The sequence below is a fragment of the Branchiostoma belcheri genome, unplaced genomic scaffold (genome assembly GCF_001625305.1).
Source record: "Branchiostoma belcheri isolate BF01 breed outbred unplaced genomic scaffold, Haploidv18h27 scaffold5, whole genome shotgun sequence".
Classification (NCBI taxonomy): domain Eukaryota; kingdom Metazoa; phylum Chordata; class Leptocardii; order Amphioxiformes; family Branchiostomatidae; genus Branchiostoma; species Branchiostoma belcheri.
Window position 1 is genome coordinate 4213174 of NW_017804131.1, and position 23730 is coordinate 4236903.

The 23730-nt window shown below is 40.8% G+C and overlaps 2 protein-coding genes across 3 annotated transcripts; one reads left to right on the plus strand and one right to left on the minus strand.

Annotated features, from left to right (window-relative positions):
• Nucleotides 1-11092: 11092 nt before the first annotated feature.
• On the minus strand, nucleotides 11093-14088 carry LOC109479672 (CMP-N-acetylneuraminate-poly-alpha-2,8-sialyltransferase-like). Its single transcript, XM_019781660.1, has 4 exons — nucleotides 13895-14088; nucleotides 13423-13443; nucleotides 11910-12419; nucleotides 11093-11399 (listed from the first exon to the last, which is right to left on the minus strand). Exons 1-4 carry the CDS (start codon nucleotides 14086-14088, stop codon nucleotides 11123-11125), a joined length of 1002 nt encoding a protein of 333 aa, XP_019637219.1. The 3' UTR covers nucleotides 11093-11122.
• Nucleotides 14089-16864: 2776 nt separating this feature from the next.
• LOC109479893 lies at nucleotides 16865-22401 on the plus strand. Of its 2 annotated transcripts, XM_019781945.1 has the most exons (4): nucleotides 16865-16996; nucleotides 17905-18049; nucleotides 18727-18845; nucleotides 21216-22401. In XM_019781945.1, the coding sequence occupies exons 2-4, from the start codon at nucleotides 17932-17934 to the stop codon at nucleotides 21423-21425; spliced, it is 447 nt and encodes a 148-aa protein (XP_019637504.1). In that variant the 5' UTR covers nucleotides 16865-16996; nucleotides 17905-17931; the 3' UTR covers nucleotides 21426-22401. The 2 variants fall into 2 exon arrangements, with proteins under 2 accessions (XP_019637504.1, XP_019637503.1); XM_019781944.1 differs by lacking the exon at nucleotides 16865-16996 and having other exon boundaries at nucleotides 17845-18049; nucleotides 21216-22399.
• Nucleotides 22402-23730: the final 1329 nt, after the last annotated feature.

Genomic DNA, 23730 nt, shown 5'->3' on the forward strand with positions numbered 1-23730 from the left:
GGCTGGGCTGACACAACTTTCAACCAATCTTGTAGTCATCTTCATGACACCTGAACTCTCAACTGCTAATATTGAAATAGTTATTATAAAAATAATCCCTTTCCTGATGATAGATACCAAGACAAATGAACTTTCATGTGGAATGCAATGTGTGAGTTATTTATCTTATGATCGTGTATATTGCACTGGTGTCTATTTACTTTGCTTTGTTCCATATGTTGCTTTTACGCCAACGGTTGCATTTAAACATTGACAACCTTAAGGCTCAGGTAAAACTGATGGAATAAAAATGAATAAATAATAAAATAATAATAATAAAACGATGCATTCTTTCATCAATTCAAGTACTGTAATCATGGAATTTCAATCATTTATCTTGCCTTTGAACCTAAAGCTTTCACCACCAATATAATGTACAGTATTAGTGTCCATCGCCTTATAATCTTCCCGTAGACACTTGCAAAATATCATGTTAATCGCCTAGACAGTCTATTGCTCCCCCCTTGCGGAACGTGGCAGAATTTCCAACGGTAGTTTAGTTAGCAAACAATTTCTCTTTATGTAGATTCACAGTGCCCCGTCCTCGTACATTCGTATGTAATCTATGTCTAAGTACTGGTACTTTATGTGTACAAACGTAGACATGTTTGTCGCCTGGACTCACAGCATTACCCAAGATCTACCCACATACCGGATACCATCACGTATACATTCCATCCACAGCGACTGGGTCACGTTCACATAGATAAAAACAATAATAACAATACATCATTCAAGGAGATAAAAACAGAGCTCTAATGTAACGAGACTAAATCTCTAGAAATCATTTCATGACAGCAATCTAACAAAAATTACAAATTTGGATGACTTGACAGGGAGCAAGGATGTGTCAGAAGAAATGAGGAAAAGTATTGTCACCCGATTAAAGTGTGTAGTTGTGTGGAATTATTCTTAATAATCCCATCCTCCTATACACTTTTTTTTATCACCAGACGTGGTGAGGACACACTCAAGTTTTTTCAACTTATATTAATGCCACCACCAACACAGGGGACAAATACATGACAGGACTATACACTTTTGTATACAGATCTAAAGTAGACAGTGCTTGTTATCGTTGTTGCATAATCCTTCTACCTTTATCACTCAGTCATTGACCTGAAGCAAAACATTAGCAGCCTCATATCACCTCTGACCTTGGTTTGTCGTTGTGCCTGTCTGATCAGTTGTTGGCGAGCGCGAGATTCATTTTATGTTGTTATCGTCTACAAGCCAAGTGGCACTGTTTTTTTTCATCTTTGTACGAGTTTTTGCCATTCCTGGATCTCAGGTAAGTTAAGTACATTACTACGTTGCGGTTAACTTCTGTGTGAACTAATGACAAAACGAACGTCCTTGGCAATGCAGGATAGTCGTATATCGCATAGGCTACACGCATGAATTCACGTTCAGTAAAAACAAAAGGCCATGTGGTGTGCATAACATCTATGGTCACTGAACTCTCCGAGTCTAAACAGATCTGAGTCAATTAATGGTCGACCCAATATGTTGACAGTAATTACTTGTGAAGCACATGCATGTCCACAACAAGACGCCATGGGTCATACGGTTGAATTCACTAAATGATTCTTGTGCGACGACTTACTGAAAGAAATTAAATAGAGTGGCGGCGTTAGGTCCCAAAATAAGACGTTGTACCTTACGAACATTCTACAAACCAAGGGTTACTGATATATATTAACCGTGAGAAAATAACGTAAAATTATCTATAGGTGAATGGAGATAGGTGGGATTGTGGTAAGGTGTTTCTAGGTGGGAACGTAATTATATCTGACATTTAATCAAGAAGAATCGATTGATGACCCTGAACTAACAAAATCTTTCATGGGTCACGTACAGAAAACGTTACATGATATGATTTTTTGAAAGGCAGATTTCTAAAAAGAGGTACGTGTTGCCTGTCTTTTCAACCTGTCATAGACACATGCAGGTGTCTTAATTACACGCACACCCGTGTAGAAGTTTAATTATGATCAGCATCAGTGGTGCTAATCATTAAACTAGTGCCAAGGTGTAAAATATATTTTCTAAGATCCAATGTGTTCATAGAGTTGCAATATTTGGCAATTTTAGCGGTTGATTATAATCAGAACTTTATTTTGATTCAGGTATACAACAAAGCCATTGAGCATAGCAATGGAGTTTCTACGAATATGCCTGCCCGTATGAAGGTCTGGATGAAGCGAGCAAAAAAACTACATCACGGTGACACTAGACGTGATAAACCAGTGGCAAAACATAATGGAGCAGGGAACAAGCAGGCTGTTGAATACACTAGCGCAGACAAGGACGATTCAACGGAGACGACTACAATCACTGAGATGTGCACTGCATGTGGTAGACCTGTACAAAAGCATGTAGACGCAGGGAACGGCTTTGATGCCGACTGTATATGGCAGATAAAAGAGCCAACAAAGGCAGCTGATTCTCAGAAGCTTCCAGCGGATCCGAAAGATGCCACCTCTCCTCCCGACGCTGCTCCGCATCCGCAGGAAAGCGCCCCTCCCCACGCCGTTTCAGAAGATGAGATCGCCAGGTTACAGGCAGAACGGGACAAACTCTTACGTCAATATGAGGCAGCCCGGCTGCAACAAGAGATTGCTGGACTACGAGCTGCTCTGGGAACATCAGTACCAGACCTTGCCACGCCATCACAGGAACTTGGCGCAACTGTTGGCGGTCCTACTGCTACCGTCTCATTACCATCCCCAACAACTCTACCGAACATTGAACACCAGGCCCAAATCCAGGCAGCCATGAAAGGGCTATCAGCATTGGCTGTCGTTCTAAATAACATCCTGAGCCATTCCGCTGATGGGAATGACACCCTCAACTCTGATCAGAGGTCTCCTTCATCGAGCATCGCCAAGAAGGACCGGGATCCAAACTCAGGTGAGGAGAGGCGTCGGGATGTGAGGAAAACTCGAACCCTTCAAAGAGTGGGAAACCACGTTCACACTGTCCGAGAGTGGCTGGAAAGTCGCCACGTTGGAAACACTGTCAATGATGACCAAAACGACAGCACGGACTCAGGTGAGAGCGATTATATACATCTACATTGTTTCAAATGCTAACATCATACCACCATAGTTTGATGATCTGGACCAATCTGTTGCATAACATAGTCATAGTCTGTAACTCTCCTCAATGACCTTAGAATTCTAGGCACTGCTTATTATTTTAACAGAAAATCAACCTTGCATGCACACTTCAGTTGATATAGGACCATATACTAGTAGTTTTTACCTCGTGGTTAAGTATTTTCGGCCCTTCACTAGGCGTATACAAGGGTCCTGCCGTCTCTCCAACTTCACAGTTTGACGGACCAGATGTGAATACCAACGAGGGTCAGGGACATCGTAAGTACAGTACGCTTTGTAGAATACGTCGTGCACTTATCTGTGGTTACATAAGACATTATGGTTTTCCACTCCAGTAAATTGTAAAGAATACGCCGTGCACTTATGTGTGATTACATAAGACATAATGGTTTTCTACTCCAGTAAGGCCACACCGACTTAATTTTATGGATGACATCCTCTGAAGACCCCAAACTAGTGCACGCGGGCGAAAAAAAAGAAAAATCCGGCCAAATATAAACATGCTACTGAACCACTGGAATATAAAGCCGGTATTGTGAATTTGGCGCATTAAATAGCGACGTATATGACAGGCCGGCACATGCTGGCTTTTTGCGGAATTTATGAATCGACACTGTACGTATGTACTGAGTTCTTGAGTCGTGGAACTTCGGTAGCCTGGGTGCCGTCCTCCAGAGTTACCACCGGCTTCGTTGGACTACCACCATGGACTACCCGGGCCTAAAGCCAGGCCAGAGCCTCGGAAGACGTGATCTTTTTTTGGGGGGGGGGGGATCAGGCGAAAATAAATGTGCGCGCGGATGTCATCCATAAAATTAAGTCGGTGTGGCCTAAATTGTAAACAACTAATGAGCAACCCACTCGTCTCACATGACCTCACTATGCCTCCATGACATATAGACAATGTATTTTTGGAAGATTGACGGTCCTTTTTTCCCCACGGTCACAGAAAGGGATTCATTTACAGTGCAAATGTCTTGTTTGTCTGAAATATGTCCTCTGTTGTAATGACCATTACTTCCAAGCGTACAATTCCAATTCATTGCACGTGGTTATTTTTTTGTCTGAGAAAGATACGCTTTTGGGTGCAAATTCTAACCAAAACACGTCTACACAAAGTGGCAGAGGCTTGCCCTCGGGGGAATGTTTTTGTGTGGTTTTCTGTGTCACAGGATTGCGACATGAAAATTCACAGGATTGCGACATGAAAATTAGCACTTAATCAAATTCTAATACTATATTCTGCCTCGAGAAAAGTACAGGGACTTTCGTTTGATCTACAACACAATATACAACTAAGATTCAGAACTACAGCACAATATACGACTAAGATTGAACTACAGCACAATGTACAACTAAGATTGAACTACAACACAATGACAACTAAGATTGAACTACAACACAATGACAACTAAGATTCAGAACTACAACACAATGACAACTAAGATTGAACTACAACACAATGACAACTAAGATTGAACTTCAACACAATGACAACTAAGATTGAACTACAACACAATGACAACTAAGATTGAACTACAACACTATGTACAACTAGGATTCAGAACTACAACACAATGTACAAGTAATAAAATAAGCTAGCTATAGAATACTACCGATACCAATCAAGGCTTATTATCGTAGAAATGACACGATTTAAATACCTCATAAATACGATATTCAGGTCTCTCTCGGGTGAAGAATTTCATGAGAAGACGATCCCGTCAGAATGAACGTGTACAGTACTGGAACAGTAAACTCAGCCTGAACGAGAAGAAGAGGGTGGTGAATAGTGTTCAACACTGGCTTGAACATCACCATGCCGGAGAAACGGACACTGACGAGAGAAGGCACTCCTACGATTCAAAAGGTAGGGATTCTAGATACCTTAATAAACTATTTCAGTCGTGGATATGATTTAAATTATTGCAAGAAGCGTTATTTGTATTAATAAATGTAATAAAGCGTTTATCATATAAACAATGTTTGCCATGTACATGCTTTATGGTTTGACATCATATGTTCTAAGTGCACTTATTTTATTAAGATCTCATTCTAGCTTCAGTTCAGATATTTTTATAACGCCCAATGTTGGACATCATATGTACGAGTGCACGTTTTAGAAAGATACCATTCTAATGCCCGTGTGTTGCCCATGTATGCTAAGGCTCCCTCGGTGGTGCGATGTCCAACTCTTCCCAGTTTGGAGGGTCGATGCCAGATCTGAATATCAACTACAAAGTAACGCGGACAGGATCAATGCCAGCCATACATATTGACCACAAAGTAAAGCACCACCTCGGTACGTATATGGAATATAAACATAGGTTGTTCTACATGCATACAATACTTCATAATTTGTTACCTGGATGTACATAAATTTCTGTGCTCAGTGAGGAATGGTTGGTCATCTCCAGTGATCTTTTTAGCACAGATATTTGAAATAAGCAAGGAATGGAATTTACCTTAACTGACTTTATGTTTTGTGACTCTAATTGCTGTCACAGGGCTGTTTCGCCAGGCGTCTGCGACGATTGAGTCGACTAGAAAGCTCGGCGAGCTGGGTGCGATTGGAGAAGGAGTAGAAGAACGTCTACTTGAAGATGTCAGCGATGAACACATCGAAGTTGGGAATCGCCAGGCCGCACAATTAGAAGAAAGTGAGCATCTGGCGTTGATGATTGTATTACGAAAATTTCTGAACTAGATAATCAATTCTCTTCTTTCAAACGTTACATTGTAATCTACTGGGCATATTTTGTCCTCTCATACTCATTAATATTGATCAAAACATACCCAAAGTTTTTTTGTATCAAGGAAAAAGATGGCACTGTTGTCAGTTCCAATCCTACAACAATATACCATTCTATGTCTTCTTCCAGCCTCCAAAGACATCAAAAAGATCAAAGTGGACTCGCAGAAGAAAAGTGTTCACGCTGCAAACAGAAAAGACCCCTCGGTACAGACCCGTAGTTTGAGAAGACCGAGGAGACGGTCTAGGCATCACAAACATGACTCTCATGGCACCGATTTGGAGAAACCACCCAGGAGCGAAGTCATCACTACTGCTGAGGTAGTAGCGCACTTCTTTGAGGACGATAGAGGCCAGAAAGCAGACTCAAGACCTTCTAGAAGTCCGAGGAGACCCGCGGGCAGTCCCTCTAGACGTCCAAGGAGACACCACAGCCCTTCTAGAAGTCCAAGGAGACGCCACAGCCCCTCCGGAAGCCCTAGGAGACACAGCCCCTCTAAAAGTCCTAGGAGACACCATAGCCCTTCTAGAAGTCCACAGAGACACCAAAGTCCGTCTAAACGTGCTGGAAGACACCATAGTCCATCTAGAAGTCCACAGAGAAACCAAAGTCCGTCTAAACGTCCAGGAAGACACCATAGTCCATCTAGAAGTCCACAGAGACACCACAGTCCATCGAAAAGTCCAGGGAGAACCACCGGCAGCCCGTCTAGAAGTCCAAGGAGACACTACAGCCCACCTACAAGAGATACAGCCAGTCTAGACAGACGAACATCCAAGGATGAAGCAGGTACGTGCCGCATATGATCACAAATCAAATCTCCCGGGATCCCTGACATAATAAGCTAGGTCGGAGCCTAAAGTGTACAGTTCCATCACTAATTACTCATAAACAACATCCAGTACCTATGGCAAAATCTGATAACTTTGATCTTTAAAGGAACACTTCCGAGAGGCCGAAGCAAACAAAGGATCAGAAGCTCAGTGACGTCCCTTGATCGTAAACCAGGGCGCGTCAGGGAAGAGAAATTGGTGGAAGAAAAACGGAATCCATTGAGGGGACCAAACATGGACCAAAAATCAGGATTAGGCCGAAAAGGTACTCAACTGTCATTTTGAAAATGATATTTAATGTCAATTGCAAAATATGTTTTCCAAAGGCAAAGGCAAAGCAAGTCGAGCATTCTAGGCAATGTGTAGTCAACTATGTGTCCCTAAAACTGCATTAGCTCTTCGGTTAAAGGATTTTCTATTGCCATTCCTGGTGAAAGACATTATGAAATCCTAGTATAACATCACATCAAATATACTCCTCTTTTATCTAGGTACATTAAAGGGATGGCCTTCAATGATGGCCCTTACTAGACCCGTTGACCATGGAGATGAATCCGACTCGGCCAAGACAAAGCTGCAGGACGTGTTAGCCAAGACGTCCTCCAAAACAGGCGAGGATGTAGTCAAACCTCCAGACAACACGACGCCAGGTACATGTAGCTTTATAGCTGAATATGTGAAGCGTTGACATCCCTTATGAGATGCCCGACAAATATTGTAGACATCACTGAACGTAACCATCCATTTTTTTCATGATTACTGAATTTTCATAGTGATGATAGCTGACGTGCTATGATTGATATTCACAGGAGTCTTCGACAGTTTCTTGGGATCCTTTCTGAGTGTCGTGGGTGGAGATCAGCAAGAGGATAAGAGCCCGGCAGACAAGGCCGTATCTGGTGGTAGACCAGAGGGCGAGGACACGGGACGACCCAAAGACACTGCTACGGAAGATTCAAGTATGTTCCCACGTACTGCTTTGTGTTGTGACCGAGAAATCATACAAGGAACAAGCTTCAAACAGACGAAGACAGTCTCGTTTTTTCTTAATAGGGAAATATACAACAGCAATATTATTTTGCCATTTGGTACAATTATGATTTGAAACCTGATTTTGAATTCCTGTAGGAGTATCCAGTGGTTTGAACAGCATGCTACGGTCCTTAGGTGGGGGTAACCAGAAAGAAAAGCCAAGTCTGTTTAAGATGGTGAGTTTTGCAGACAGTGAAGATGGAGGAAAATCTGCAGCTGATACCATCAAACAGCCAGGTTAGTCAGGTTATGGATGAAACTTAAACTATCAATACTGATTTTCCATTCACGTTTAACGTTCAGACTGATTTACTTTGATGCTTGGCTTCAAGTTGTATAACCTTCATCGTTACTATAAAGGACATTGGCAACATGAGCACGAGACAGAGTCCAAAATGATGTAAAGGACAGATGAAATACAAAATGCAGCAACTTTCATCATATTCACAATGCATATTCAATTCTTCATCATTGATCTCAGGAGAAGACGGCGAAGGTGGTCCCTCGCTCTGGGGTTTTCTGGGAAGCAAAGGTGACAGCGATCCTGCCTTGATGAGTCAGATCAGCGAAAAAGAAAAAGGTTGGTGTCCGGACAGGCTTCGTGGCGAGACTTTTCATTCGTGCCGTCTGTTCGCACTTGTTTTGTTGTTTTGTTTTGTTTTTTTTTCTTTTTTTTGCTTGAGTAGATACCGTACTGGTCTATGAATGAACACGTACTTGTATATTTGTCTGTATATCTACATGTCTTAGATCTTACGAAAGTCGCTGTACTTTTTGTTGTGTCAATAAAATTCTTATGTTAATCTAAGGAGAAGACGGCGAAGGCCGGTCTTCACTCTGGGGCTTGCTGGGAGGCAAAAGTGAGAACAACGATCCTGCAATGATGAGTCAGATCAGCGAAACGAAAGGTTGGACACTTCGTGGCGAGGCATTCCATTCGTGCCGTCTGTTCGCCTTTGTTTTAGTCTTGAGCAGATACTGTACTGCATTGCTATAAATGTAAGCACAGTAGGATATCTACCCAATCATGTTCTTCATTTTATCGTCGATCTTAGGAGAAAATAGCGAAGGCAGATCTTCACTCTGGGGCTTGCTGGGAAGTAAAAGTGACAGTGATCCTGCCATGATAAGTCAGTTGAGCGAAACGAAAGGTTTGTATCTGGCAGAGCTACATGTAAACAAGTCATATAATATATATATATTATTAACAATATATAAAATTATATATGAATATATGAATAAAATTAATGTTAAGCAGGTTATTGATGGGCATCGTTTGAAATATCTGTGTGTGTTTTTCATGACCATTACATGTAGTTCCTTGATATTTGGTCTCAGGAGAAAATAGCGAAGGTGGATCTTCACTTTGGGGCTTGCTGGGAGGCAAAACTAGTGAGAACAACGATCCTGTCGCGATGAGTCAGTTGAGTGAAAAGAAAGGTTAGTAAGACAGTCTACTGGTCTGTAGATGACCAACAGTTGCTACACTCGTCGTGTATACAATATCACGACCGGCTTTGTTGACAATAGAGGCTGGGATACACATGCTCAGTAGAATCATACACAAAATAGGCAAGTTATTAGTGGATATTTTTACATATTATTCGTCAACAAAGCCATAAACGTCAAATCGTTTTCCAATCATATGAACGACTAATTACATCTAATTTCTTGATCATTGGTCTCAGGAGAAGACGGGGAAGGCGGGTCCTCACTTTGGGGATTGCTGGGAAGCAAAGGCGGCAGCGATCCTGCCATGATGAGTCAGATGAGTGAAAAAGAAAAAGGTTGGTATCCGGCAGACGTAAACAAATCGTAGGAAGTCCTGGCAGTCGCTGTATACTAGTAAGATGCATTATGTGATACTACTGGTGACATATTGTCTGTACATGATGGCATGCAGACGCTACGAATCATATATACGTTAGAACAAATGTAGGCAACCCACACCCTCCCGAGCAGGGTTAGTGGCTCGGCCCGAAGTTGAGGAGGACCTTTCGGGCCGAGCCAGTAACCCTGCTCGGGAGGGTGGCAACCCATTGATGCCGTTTGACATATTGTGCTTGTATATTGTGCTTGCATCGTTTCCAATCAAACGAACGACTAATTACTACAAATTCTTTAATCATTGAACTTAGGGGAAAATGTCAAAGGCGCTTCCTCACTGTCCAGCATGCTGTCTTCTCCCGAGGATGAGAAGAAAAAAGCAGATGAAGACAAGGCCCGAGCAGTTCTCAGTAAATGGATGAAAAAAGACCCTGCCAAGATGAGTCAGACGAGTGAAAACATGGCTAAAGGTTAATATCCGACCGAAATAGACCATTGGCATACAAACTGTCAGTTGCTCTATTGGTTAATACCATTATTATACCAAAAATATCTGAACCAATATTTACAGTGTAGCCTCGATTTTGTTCTTTTGTCTACTGAAAAAAAACGGCGGGGAGCGGATCTTGGGTAGCGGTGGGGCGGCGGGGAGCGGATCTTGGGTAGCGGACTAAAGCTAACAAGGCTGGATACCAGGCTATGTTTTGACTAGGTACCGAACAGTGTTGTGTATGTATCTAATGTTTTCTTTGGTTTTAGGGAAAAAGGTTCAAGAAGAGCCCTCATTCTGGGACTTCCTGGGGTTCGGTGGATCAGACGAACCCCCAGCCCCTCAGTGGAAAACACGAGGACCGCCAGAGGCGAGCAGAAAAGGCGGGAAGCCGGTTAGGAGAGGCGACAACCCCGTCCTCGACTTCTTTAATGACATGATTAAAGACCTCTGAGGAGTGATATAGCAAATAACCTGAGGTTACTCCACATATAAATTTGACACATGTAGTTTTAGTTCGAACTCAACGAAAGCCAGCGATTATTTTGCATACTTCTTATTCAGTATTGGACATCAAATCCTGATTCGCTTCATAATTCTATTCAATTTATGCCTGGTGTGTTGCAAGTTGCTATTAGCAAGGACATTATACAGAAGTCCTTGCTATTAGTAACTATTATTGAGAGTTGCTGTTTAGACTAGACAAGGACATTATGTATAATGTCCTTGGACTAGAGTAGCCACATGCTATATCTTTATCCATTGTCCGTCCTTTTTTTATATTTTCATGTTACATGTACTTGCGAGTAGCCTTCGGGCAATAAATTTTCAGTTATTCTTATAACAATGTGTCGTTGAGCCAGTAATACTTCAGAGCAAAAACTAATCCAGTAGGTGATTGTTTGAATCAGTGTTGTACATTTTCTGGCTGGCTGCTTGAAATATCACTGCTTTTACATAAGTTATGTGAGTTAAGGTCTATTCATTGACCTACAACCATTTCTACACCATTTTACAATAAAAGAGCTACGAGCATTTTGTCGTAACTAGTCGCAAGACTCTGTCCTTGTGCAACAGTTGATGGAAACGGAACTCTGTTAGAAAGTTGTGCCTCTTGTCCGGTTTGGCCTTTTTGACGTCATAGAAGTAGTGGTACGGTATGGTCCGGTTCGCCTGGTCTTTCGGGAACGGGTAGTAGCCGTACAGATTGATTCTGGAACAGAACGTTGTTGCCATGACGACGGCGATCATGCCGGTGGTTGGTTGTCCGAACTGCCCCTGTCGTAAAATTCTCTTCATGATGCTGGAAAATTATTGCAAGTAATAATTATCAGATTAATAATTAGAAGTAATTGACATTTACATATTCCCGAGTAGATTGATTCTACGAAAGCTGGATTGCGGGTATTCAAACCAATATTACACACATTGTCTAACATCAGTAAGTAAATAATAATAATAAGTATTTCATAAATGTAAAGATATATGAGTGACTGTGAATAGACATTGAATAATTCATGATGACTGTAAAGAAATTTGATTTAAAACATCTGGACAGAAAAACAAAAGAAATGTTTTAAGTATTTCACAAATATCAAATTGATAAGTAACTGTGAAAAGACACTAAGTACTTCAAGATGAGTGTGAAGAAACTAATTTAAAACATCTGGATAGATAAACAGAAAAAAAAACAGAAGAAATGTTTAAAGCATTTGACAAGTATCAGATTGATGAGTGACTGTTAAAAGGAATTGAATAACTGCTTATGACTGTGAAGAAAGTACTTTAAAACAATTAACGTTATTGTCCTTACCTTGCTGTAAGATGTTCCAGGTTGTATGGGTAATGTTTCATAGTTATGATGATGTTATTCGCCATCACTGACAAAAAGAAGTCGCCAAACAAAGCCAGTTTATCCCCTTCCTTCGGAAAACAGAAAGTTGTACCGTTCAACAGTCTTAGTCGTTTGGAGTAGAGATCCTTTTCATAACCTAAGGCTAGGCTAGCCTTAACTTTCCTCATTAAACTTTTGTTGAGAACTGTTAGGTTGGTTTTGTACCCGACATCCTTTTCGTAACCATGAGTGGGGGCGAGGTTCAGCCTGATGACGTAATCGTTCGAGTCGATTTCTTTACCGCAAAGGCTGTCGGTCAGGATGCCGCTGTTGCCCACGATGGCGCAGTTGTTTGAATACTGGACGTCGGTGGAGTCTTTCAGGACGCATTCTCCCCTGTAGTAACGGCCGCATTCTGCCATAGTGTTGCTGTTCCCGCGCATTTCGATGCTCAGCATTCTGGAAGGGTTTGCTGGAGCGCTTCTTAGCCTGAACGGGATGAAGTGAATTTAAAGTTGTTACTTAGGCCACAGCAAGTAATTTGTATGGATGACATCAGCGCGCGCATTAATTTTCGCCTGATTTTGGAAGAAAAACAAGAAATTTTGTTGCCTTCTGACAGTGGTCAACATGCCTAAAATGGGTAAATATGTCTGTTGCCATGCCAGAAGGTGGATGGCAGATAACTATGAAGAGAGGAGACAAGAAAAGGCTTTGATTTAATGTTTTGTTTCTTACTTTGATGCAGTGATGTGTGATGGTGGCTGTGTATATGTGATGTTCCCACTGAATCAAAACCATTTGTACAATGATTGAGTCAAAATGTTAAAATGTAGGAACCTTGTTTTTTCGGCCCCCTTGTTTTTTTTCGCCCGCTCGCATTAGATTTGGAGTCTGCCGAGGATGTCATCCATAAAATTTACGTGCTGTGGCCTTACAACCAAGTTCCTAGGTGCAATGAGCGATGAAATATGCTGAATATGGGCAAGTTCAGTTCAAGAGTACTTTCTACACTTTGTGATCGATCACACCGAACTAGACATAATACGGACTGTCAATATATATAAAGAGTTGCAAAAGGTGAAACGTAATTCGAAAGTTATAAAGGAATATTGGCAACCTTAAGGGATACGTAAAGACTGAGTGACCATCACTGATATCGATTGTGATCATTCCTTAAGTTGGCTCTTCTTTATCATTAACATTGTGATTGCATTGTTTAATTTGTAAGCCTTGATGGCCGCAGTCTTGTCAAATCTAATCAAAATCTTACCGTAGATAATTGAAAGATTTCAGGTTGACCGTCCAGTCATTCCATGGCTCCCTCTGGCGGAATGTGGTGGTATTTGCACCGGAAGAGTAATTAGCAGATCGTTCCTCTTGTTCTAGATTCGTGCTGACTTGTTCTCGCATATTCGTCTGTAATGCCTCTCTAAGTACTGGTACTTTAGGTGTATAAACTTGGACATATCTGTCGTCTGGAATCACTAACGCCGTCTTGGCCTTGATAACACTGGGGAATAAAATCAAACAACAGAAAGTCATGAAAAATATTTCTAAACCGACTTCTCTAAATAGTCTCCTCTTAACATTATTACAAAATATTATTATAACTATATTTTGATCACATTTTATGTTTACCGAACGAAAACATTGTTTTTGTTCAGTTCCTTTTTCTTCTCCAAGCAGTGGCCTCTGACCTGGTCAATGACCTGAACCAGACCGTCTATCACCATGGTAACTGGTGTTGGGTTACATAATGGTGAAAATTTATAGTAGGAGGGATCTAGACTCCAGTTACCATATATGTTAATGTGTTTAAGTAAGAATTAACAGAGCAGACGAAGCGAAGGTAAACATTATGCATTTGCAAATGTTACTTTTCAAGTCTCAATTTGTTTTTATCAATATGAAAGAAATTTTTTGTTTAGGGTGAAATATGGTATCGTTATAATCAAACTTACACGAACGATTTTAACGTTCCCGTCGCTAACACTGCAGTGAGTGACGTCACCATGCTGAAAAACAGTAGCGCCATGAACACCATTTTGGTGACGTAACACTTTTCCGCTTCCTTCAACACGATCCACGTGGAGGTCGTGCCTTTTCTCTTCAGACTCCTCCGGGAGAACATCCTGCTCATCTTTTTAGATGTCATCTTGAGAGTAACATCTGAAAGAAGATCGATGCGACTATGCCATAATGTGGCATATGCGGCACATTGTCAGTAAAACTCCTGGGAACATACTGCATTCATAGTTTTACCAATATTGAAAAATTACCTCCATACAGGCGATGTGTTGCATGCAGTACCTACAATCATTGTAGTACTTTGCCTTGTACGTTATAATAGTTTTCGTACCCAGTGGTTTACAAAACGTTTCAGCTTTCTTGTATTTCAACTCCGTAACTCCCATATTTAAAGTCGTTAAAAGACGCCATCCACAGACGTTATTTCCCATGGCCTAACACTACACAGAGCCTAACACTAATTTACCGGTTATACTGTGAAATACTGCCCGATAGAGGAATGCCAGTTGGTTTGAAGACTGTCCTTCTATCAATTACGGTTGAACTATATTAGAGACAACAGTCATATCTGCGATAGAGAATATTTGCAAAAGATTATAACAAAACGTCGCATCACACAATGCTCGCTATCAGCGATGACCCCATGTTTGTATTGATTATGTGCAAAATGAATCAGAAGTAGAATCAAACGTACAAACTAACAACCAAACAATACATCGGTGTGCAACATTCTACCTAGATATGTAATACCATGTGGACTTTACCTCAAAATATTTGGCAGTTTCGTCAGGTCCTTTCCGAAACGTGTTCTTGTCTTGTCTTGTCCGGCGCACCGGCGTGTAACAGTCATCTGTGTGTGAGTCGACTGTATCTAACAGCATGATAGATTACGACACAATATGTATTGTGCAAGGTTAAGGCTGGCTTTGTGTCTTTACATGATGTTTTAATTATTCACGAGAACCAATGATTTCGCGCATTGATTTCCTGTAATCCATAGTGATGTGAATATCGCACACACGTCCCTTTGAAGTAGCTTCGTGACTACCAGCGAATATTAATTGCTCAAATGACACATATGGAAGGGTTACCAATACGTGTATTGTTATAAATGAATGAGAAGCGTTATTTGGCTGAAAATGTATTGATTGCGTGCTATTTCGTCATTCCGTATTCGTTCTTTTTACTTAAATCAATAGTACGCACTCGACCAGAATAAAGCTATTGTTTCTTCCCAGTCACGCTTAGCTTGCCACGTTGTAATGTTTTCTGTTTAGACAATGAGAACAGACATTCCCTGCATGTTTATAACATGATTCTTTATTGACACAACAAAAAAGTACAGAGACTTTTGAATGGTCTTCTACAACTTAACTAAAGATCTAACAAAGCTAAATACATGTGTGGATAACGTTATCTTACGTACAGAGTATATGTATGATGTAACAATAAAGGTTAACTATTCTCTAACATGTGTTCTCTAAGATCGAAACATTCCTTAATGTATTTTCCTATTTGAACACTGTATTGGTTATCTCCCCTGAGAATGTAGTTGAATTTATCTATAGGATCTAAATTACATATAAGCAAACGTCAGTGAAACTAGGGTGTGCAAACAAGACTCGAGCGGAACCTATTTTTGTACAGTGTCATTCTGCAAATATGCTTGATTATATTTGATTTAGGAAACCACCAGGAAGGGAACCTGGATAGTCTAGCGTCTCAATAAAAAAATCACCGGTAACATAGCCGAAACCGTACACATTTAAGAAAGATCAGTGTTATACCTGTGAGGAAAAAAATGCTGAAGTTAAAAAAGATGGGAGCGCTGCAACTTGCTAACATGCTAACAACAATGCATATTACACTCAAAAACCTCAGACTCGGAACAATACCTTACTTGAAAGACAAAAACTCCTCCATTTACGATTATTTACAATCACTTCTTAAGGCTTTCAAAGAAAGAACATTCCAACGTAACAACCATTGTGTTCAGTAAAGCATATCACAGTTCCCCTTTTCACAGTTCAAAGGTCTCACAATAGTGCTTAGTGAATCATGACTTGACAGTTCCTCTTTTTCCTCGTTTATGGCCACAGTTTTCAGAAGTTGTCGGTGACATATGATCCGGAAGTTCCCCATGGCACAGTTTCGATGTCAGGGGCGCGAATCTCTCCGTGTTAGCAATTCTGACTTCCGGTCAAATGTGCATGGCATCATCGTAACAGTTAACGTTATTGCTTTCTGATTACGCGTCTTTCTTTTAGTTTACAAATTCTACTGTGACAATGTATCTAAAAATCGTAACGACATTTTCGTGTTCCGGTATTTTCGTATCGGCTTTAATTTTGATACTTTGATGTAGATTCTACATGATTCATATTTGGAAAACCCAAACGCTAGATTTTGACAATTCTCTTCATACAGCGTAATATCTTGGAAAATAAGTAACAACAACGGGGACCGCCCGATTGTATGTACCAGAAATGAACATTTTATAAAGGGGGAGGGGCCAGAAAACAAGCCAATATTCTCTAAATAATAATACATGAAAATGTGTGTATGTTTCGAAACAAACTGCTGAAAAATTCAACAGAACTATTCACTCTTCAAGCTGATAATACGTTTATACGTTTGCCCCCCCCCCCCACTCCTCCACGTCTACCCTACTCTGTTTTTAACCCATATTTCGTGTGGTATATTTGTAATACATCTCAAATGATACTTCGCTCGTGACATCTCAAATGATATCTGTATCGTGAGTTTTCAAAATAAAATTAGCTATTTTGTACTGTTTGCTCCGTTTGGGGGATTCTAGGAATCAGTTTCATACCCTGCAGCTATAAGCTTTTGGGGAACCGTGAATAAATCCCCCGAACTTCTTGTTTTGTTTTTGAGCCACAGCCATGTATACAGGATGTATAAAAACGAGGACTGAATCGTTGAACAACAATAATTTTGCATTTCCATCGCCGACAGTGGAGGCCACTGTAGAAGAAGGCACGAGAAAGCTATTGGTTGATATTCTGTAACTGGTAAGTACCAACAATTGTCGGACATTTATTTCTTTACGTGTATACGTGGTTTATCACTGTAATGTCTAACACATTTCCTTGTCAGTCACCATGGCTCACCATATACTTGTTGGTTTTATTCTGATTCTAACGACTTGTGTAGAATACCTCGATGAACGTAGAACTCACAGTTAAGTTCGGCACAAATTTAAAAGACCTGCCTCAGGTGAACTCCACGCCATTATGAAAAACACGATTCTGTTGAGTCTGTGGAAATACAAACATACAGACAGACACACATAAGCAATACTTCCGCGCACAGAGGTGACAAGGTTTTACTTTACAAGACGAGGTCTTGCATCTACAAAATCCTACCATTGTTGCTGGATTGGGAAGTCCTGAGTCTTTGTTGTAAATTTTATGCACTTCCCCTCGGGATCAAAGACCCCAGTCAATGACCTCGGAAAATAAATTGTCGGCGTCTTTTTACAAAAAACAAATCAATTGTAGGAACAAGTGGATAAAGGAGAAGATATCCTCCCTGTTAGACCTGTAAGACATATATCCGTTCTTAGAAGGGAAGTGGTGAAATAATGGTAAAACATATTTGGAATAGTCCATTAAGCAACGATGTAGGAGGATCGAGAGTTCACCAAATATGTTCACCATGACGTTTAATGTTGGCAACATCCCTTTCCTGTCTCTCTATATACATATATGTTTATCATTTTGAGCTGCCGTCGCCTAGACAACTAGGGTAGAGGTATTATAAGAGTGAGTTTTCAATCACCTACCCTATCAAGTTAAATGGTAGGACCCGTATACAATTCTGAAAGGGGATTTCCCAGAACCGTGTAGAACACAAACAACACTGCTTATAATAAAACGGACTCGGGGTTTTCCTCATAGCCTCATTTGCTTCTTCTCAGACGCGAGGACACAGCAGGTGTGTTAGGATGTCCCTCCTCCCGTACAACACCAAGAGGTGTTACCTGGTCCACCGGCGCCGTGGACGAACATTCTACCTGTCACCTGGGAAGCGGGGCGACAAAGTCACCGCCAAACGGACGGCGGGTAAGGGGAACTCCATGTACTATATTTACTACTATAGTAACTATGTGTAGGGTGTTTTTTTCTATTCCAACATTTATTACAAGACACGGAGACGGCACACCAACCCAGTCGACAAACGCATGAACCCACAACCTGCTGAGTAAAGTGAGGACTGAATCGTGTAAGTTGCCTTTCCGAAGAGTATAACTTATGTGGCATGGCTGGATTCCAACTCGGACCTCTTGGTTCCGAGCCGAACGCGGTGTGTGCGTTTGGCTTGAATTCACGTAGGTACGGACTGGTTTACACGCTTTTACGATGCGTTTATTCCACCATTGGAAAGACGGGGTTAGATTGCTCACATCTAATGTGTGCTTGATTGCGTTAGCCTCCGTGCGACTCCATTTTTTTCAACTGACGGCAGTTTTAAAACAACAGTCACAGTCTGTGGCGGATACGCTGCACAGAAAATACAAGTACAAAAGGGTGGAACAGTAACTACCTTCTAGAAACGGGAAGTGGCTTTTTGAAAGGAGCTAAAAACGTTCGGTAAGCAGGCTGTGATTACCTGCCAAACTGTCGTGAATAACAGGTGCATGTAGCATGTCGTAGGAGCTGGTTTATCAATTTGATCTATGGCGGAATACCTTCAAGATCGCGGCTGCAATTTTAACAGCATTCTTGAAATATCGTTTCAGCTGCGGTCCTCCTGCACACCTACAGGTCGACAGAAACGGAGGTTGAGGTGATGCTTGAGTTTGGAAACGGTGCGGCAGTCGCGGCAAACTTTCATCAGCCGCATCTGCCCCTCACACTGGTAAGCATGAAGTGTGGAGAGCAACTACTAGTATCCGAGTGAGGCCACAGCAAGTAATTTTTATGGATGACATCAGCGCGCGCATTAGTTTTCGCCTGATTTTGGAGAAAAAAAAAACAAGAAATTTTGTTGCCTTCTGACAGTGGTCAACATGCCGAAAATGGGCAAAGATGTCTGTTGCCATGTCAAAAGGTGGATGGCAGATAATTATGTAGAGAGGAGATAAGAAAAGGCTCTGATTTAATGTTTTGTTTGTTACTTTGATGCAGTGATATGTGATGTTGGCTGTGTATATGTGATGTTTCCACTGAATCAAAACCATTTGTACGATGTTCGAGTCAAAATTTTAAAATGTAGGAACCTTGTTTTTTTCGGCCCGCCTTGTTTTTTTTTCGCCCGCTCGCATTAGATTTGGAGGGGAGTTTTAAGGGCATGATAGGATCAGGTGATGGTAGAGATCAAAAGCCTTGTTTACGTCGCCAGCAGAAAGAAAAGGAGATTCAAACAGTGAAAATGAAAGATGAGCAGCAAAAACTTACCCGCGAGGGCTCGTACAAAGGAGCCCGCTGCGGTTGAATCATCTCTGTGGAGAAGTGCAGCTGGGTTAACGTTGAGACTTCTGGTTGGAAGTGGCTGCATTCTCGGAAGGTGTTCTCGAGGGGAGGGGGGGGGAATATTGACTGCATTGTTACTCCGTGAAGGAGGTCAGGACCTCCGGACGGAGTGTTGTAATCGGCTGATTTTTCATGTTCGCAGTCAAAACACTGGGTTCTCTTTGTGTAATCGGCACGCAATTTTATACGCCGTCTGCGGGCATGCCCGTGTTGATGCACGAATGTGTATTTTTGCCGTTGCTGCTTTCGCGGTCAATGTAATATCGCAGACGCACCCCTACAATTACGAGGCGAATTGGAATGGTCCAGAAAAACGCGTTGTTTGGAATAGCAGTGGGGTTCAAAAAAGTTCATGCAGATACGGGGTGGTTTTTATAAGTGGTTCCAGATGTTTTTGCCCATGGTTAAGAGATGCCAAGTTTTTTGGAAGATGTTCGCAGCCAAAACGCATTCTTCCGTACGTCGCATTTCTGTGTAATTTCGCATGTGGTGTTGCATTATGTCCGGGATGATGCACGTCTTTTTATTTTTACCGTAGCTGTTTTGATATTGGAGTAAATGCTTATTTTCGAAACATCCCCATTTCTTTGAAATGGTTTCGTCCGTTTATGCAACTGTTACTGCGCTAATGACGACCAGTCGCGCTGTCCTGATACACCGCGAATGTGCGAGTGTTCCCTGTAGACAGTCCCGGGAGTCATTTTTTTGCACATTCCAGGAGCCAAACCAAAATACGTTCATGAACCGAGTCCAAAAAACCGAAACGTGAAAATCGGATGATCGGACCTGATGTACATTTCTCTTTCTATAGATTGTACACACAATACACACATCTTTAGATAATCTGGCCATGGCAGGTTAAAAAAAAAGTAACCCTGAATCATACTAGATTAGCGTAAATGCATGTTAATGCGTTCAAAACAAGAAAAAAATTGTTTCCGGGTATTAATCTCTTGAATCACGGCGCTGAATATTGACGCAAAAATATTTCGGGCATCGCGCGCCCTTCCCGCGTCACGTGTAGGCATCTCGCATCTCTGATTGGTTGTTGCGTCTTAAGATGACTGAGCCGACGCGCGTTTAAACAATTTTTTCTTTGTTCGATTTATCACACTTCACAGAGAATTGTCGCCAATGGCTACTTCTTTTTGTTGCAATATATAATACTTCACGGAGAATTGTCGCCTATGGCTTCTTGTTGTATTTTCTACATGACTTGTACCAAATGCCGTCGTTGAATAGCCACATCCTCTGCAATTCTGGCACCATGGATTCACTCTCAAAACCTACACACGTAGCCCCGAGTCTGGTCAAAATACTCACACCAGCGCCGTGTATAGGACACTGTTATACCTTTTTCTTACCAGGAGCGTGGTGTCGGTGCGACCAACCACCACCGCCGCCATCTTTTCACACCCACCCAAGCCATAGAAAATCAAATTTTTCACACAGGTGAAAGAAGACCCTTACATTAATTCAGACACATTTTCACTAAAACGACAAGATTTTACCAAATAACATGCGAAACTCAATACCTGATTCGTAATGGTCAGTAGAAAGTAAACGTGCGCTGTTGCTCTATCTGTTTGTTTTTTCAAAAGAACAAAAATGTGTGATTTGATTTCATGAAAGTGTACAAACAATAAGATGCATCGAAAGCTCCCCAGAGTAGCTAATAACTTTTTGTTGTATGTTTCGTTAAAAATATGTCAAAAAGAAATACACGTCTGAAACTTGAGAACCTTTTATTTCACAGACTAGAGACGTGGATGAAGTTGACGGAGCGGCCCCGCCTCCAGCCTGCCTGTTTAACCTGGAGCCTGCCTGGGGCAACATGTATCGTCTGCGGTCCTCTCAGGACACGAGCTATTACGTCACCATCCGACAGAACGTCGCCGTTCTGTGCAAGAGAGATGACCCGAATGTGAGGGAGAGAGACCAGATGTTCAGAATCTACGACCCGTAGTCAGGATTTTGCTTGGGGGGCGAGTTTCCTAGGACATGCTCCCCTGGAACATTTTGAAAATTGAACCTTCTAAAATTCCATTTCCTGCGTTTTCGCATCGAGAGGATTGCAAAGGAAAAACCAGAGTTAACTTTTAATATTCAATGACAAAGTGAGCCGTTTTTCTAGAATTACAGCTCCACTGGTGATACAAATCAGTCAAAAAGTGGACCTTTGAGCCTTGTGGGGGGTTCTTCCGAACCCCCTGGCTACGGCCATGGAAGTGTCATGGACAGTTTATTTTTGTTGCCGTATACAACATTATCATTATATGGATTGATCAGATTTATAGCAGTTGACTACATGTACTTGTCAACAAGAGACGGACTACACGTGACTCGAGCTGGTCTTTTGCTGTAACAGTTGTATAAAAATGTTTTTCTGACGTGCTGTTCAAAGGTGGGTTTTTAGGCTTCAGAACTGGTGTATCGAACAATACTATGTCGATATCAAGAAACATTATGATATCCAAAAACAGTATGTGTACGTTTACAACAACGGCTAGTTGACTGTCCGTCATGCGCTAGTGATTTTTTTTAAGAAAGGGTTGAAAAAAAAGTGATTTTTGTGAAAACCTAAATAGTATTATTAAGTAGAAACCATTTCCTTGTGTGTAATATGAACCCCAAATGCCAAAGGGGAAGAGGAAAATATTAAGGAAGTGATACTGTGACATCATGTGACCGAAAACTCAGTTTGCTGATGTTCATTTGATAATGTTAACTGTTTCACTGCCTATATAGAAACGCTGTTTTTCGTGTTGTATGAAACAACGTCCATCGTGTTCTAGATAGAAAAACTGGACGAGATTGCCGTATTTCTGTTGCTCGCATCTATTCTGAAATACACTTGTGTCAACTTGTGTGATATTGTGGCGATAAGATAAGTAACGGTTAACCAAGATACTAGTTTTGTCATTTGAATAGAAGCAACATATGCCGGTTGTCTTAAAACGGCTTGTACATGTATGCGTCTGTGTGTATGCGTTTATGTGTGTGCGTTTATGTGTGTGCGTGCGCGTCTAAATGTTCAAATGGACATTTTATAAAACAAAACAGGCTCTGACAAGAGAAATTGCGGTGCAATCCAGCACCACCTTTTTGCATGCAAATTTTATTGATAAGCGAGAACTGATGAAAGATATCATTCTATGCTATTCAATTGCAAAGATGTAGCTGCAATAAATTTGTCATAAGCAGCAATAAATAACGCATTAAACTATGGCACTCTACATAATTTTTGTTGTACAATATTCTTTCTCTTAAAGCTTTTTACTATGTCGATATCAAGAAACATTATGATATCCAAAAACAGTATGACACATGTGATTCACATTGAATTAACAACTACAATTATATCACCATAAAACAGAAAAAGTATCTTACATATATTGGGCAACTTTTGATAATACAGGTTTATAGATTTTCAAAAGCATTTGAAATATACTGAATAGATAATCATTCTGAACAACAGTTTGGATTAGAGTATGGACCTCCTGATAGTTGCATTTTTTGCCAAGGCCATTGAATCGTCTTAAGGACCATCCTATAATCACCTGTGATATGTTTCTTCTCAAGATGATAGTCTGATAGGTGATGGGCTCTCATCAACTGCCAAGTTGCATTTAAATAATCACTTGAAAATAGATATTTCTTTGAATTTCTAAGTCTTGGTCTTAGAAGTCGTCTTTCAGAAAAATATGATTGTGGCTCATGTTTTAATCAGAAAATTAATGATTTAGCTGAAAAAATTTACATGTGTTGAAATTTCAACTGCCCTCCAACATATTGCATGAAAATATTTACAAAAGATTAAAATTGAGACAATGAAATAAGATATCTCAAGTATAATATATAGTATGTTGTTGTAGTGGTGATTCAAACATTTTAAAACTTAAAATCCCACTCTCAGTCAATTCAAGGCTCACTGCAGAAACCACCTTTTGTCATGATTCTTCTTTTAAACTTGCACTCATACTCAACTTTTACCCAAATCCTTCCATTCATCCCAATTTAGTATCTACACTCTTTGCACATATTGCTGCTAGTTAGGAATGTCTCGATTTTTCTTATATTATGTATTATAGTATTGTACCTTGTAACCAGTTAACATGTTATCTTTATTTCAGGTCTTGTATTTATAGTAGATTTCTTATTACATGTTTGTCTCCAAGTTTCTATATGTGGGTTATCTAATACCAGTTAACACTGCCTTGATAACCTGTGTCTTGACCTGTTGTCATTGCCAATAAAGAAAGAAAGAAGAA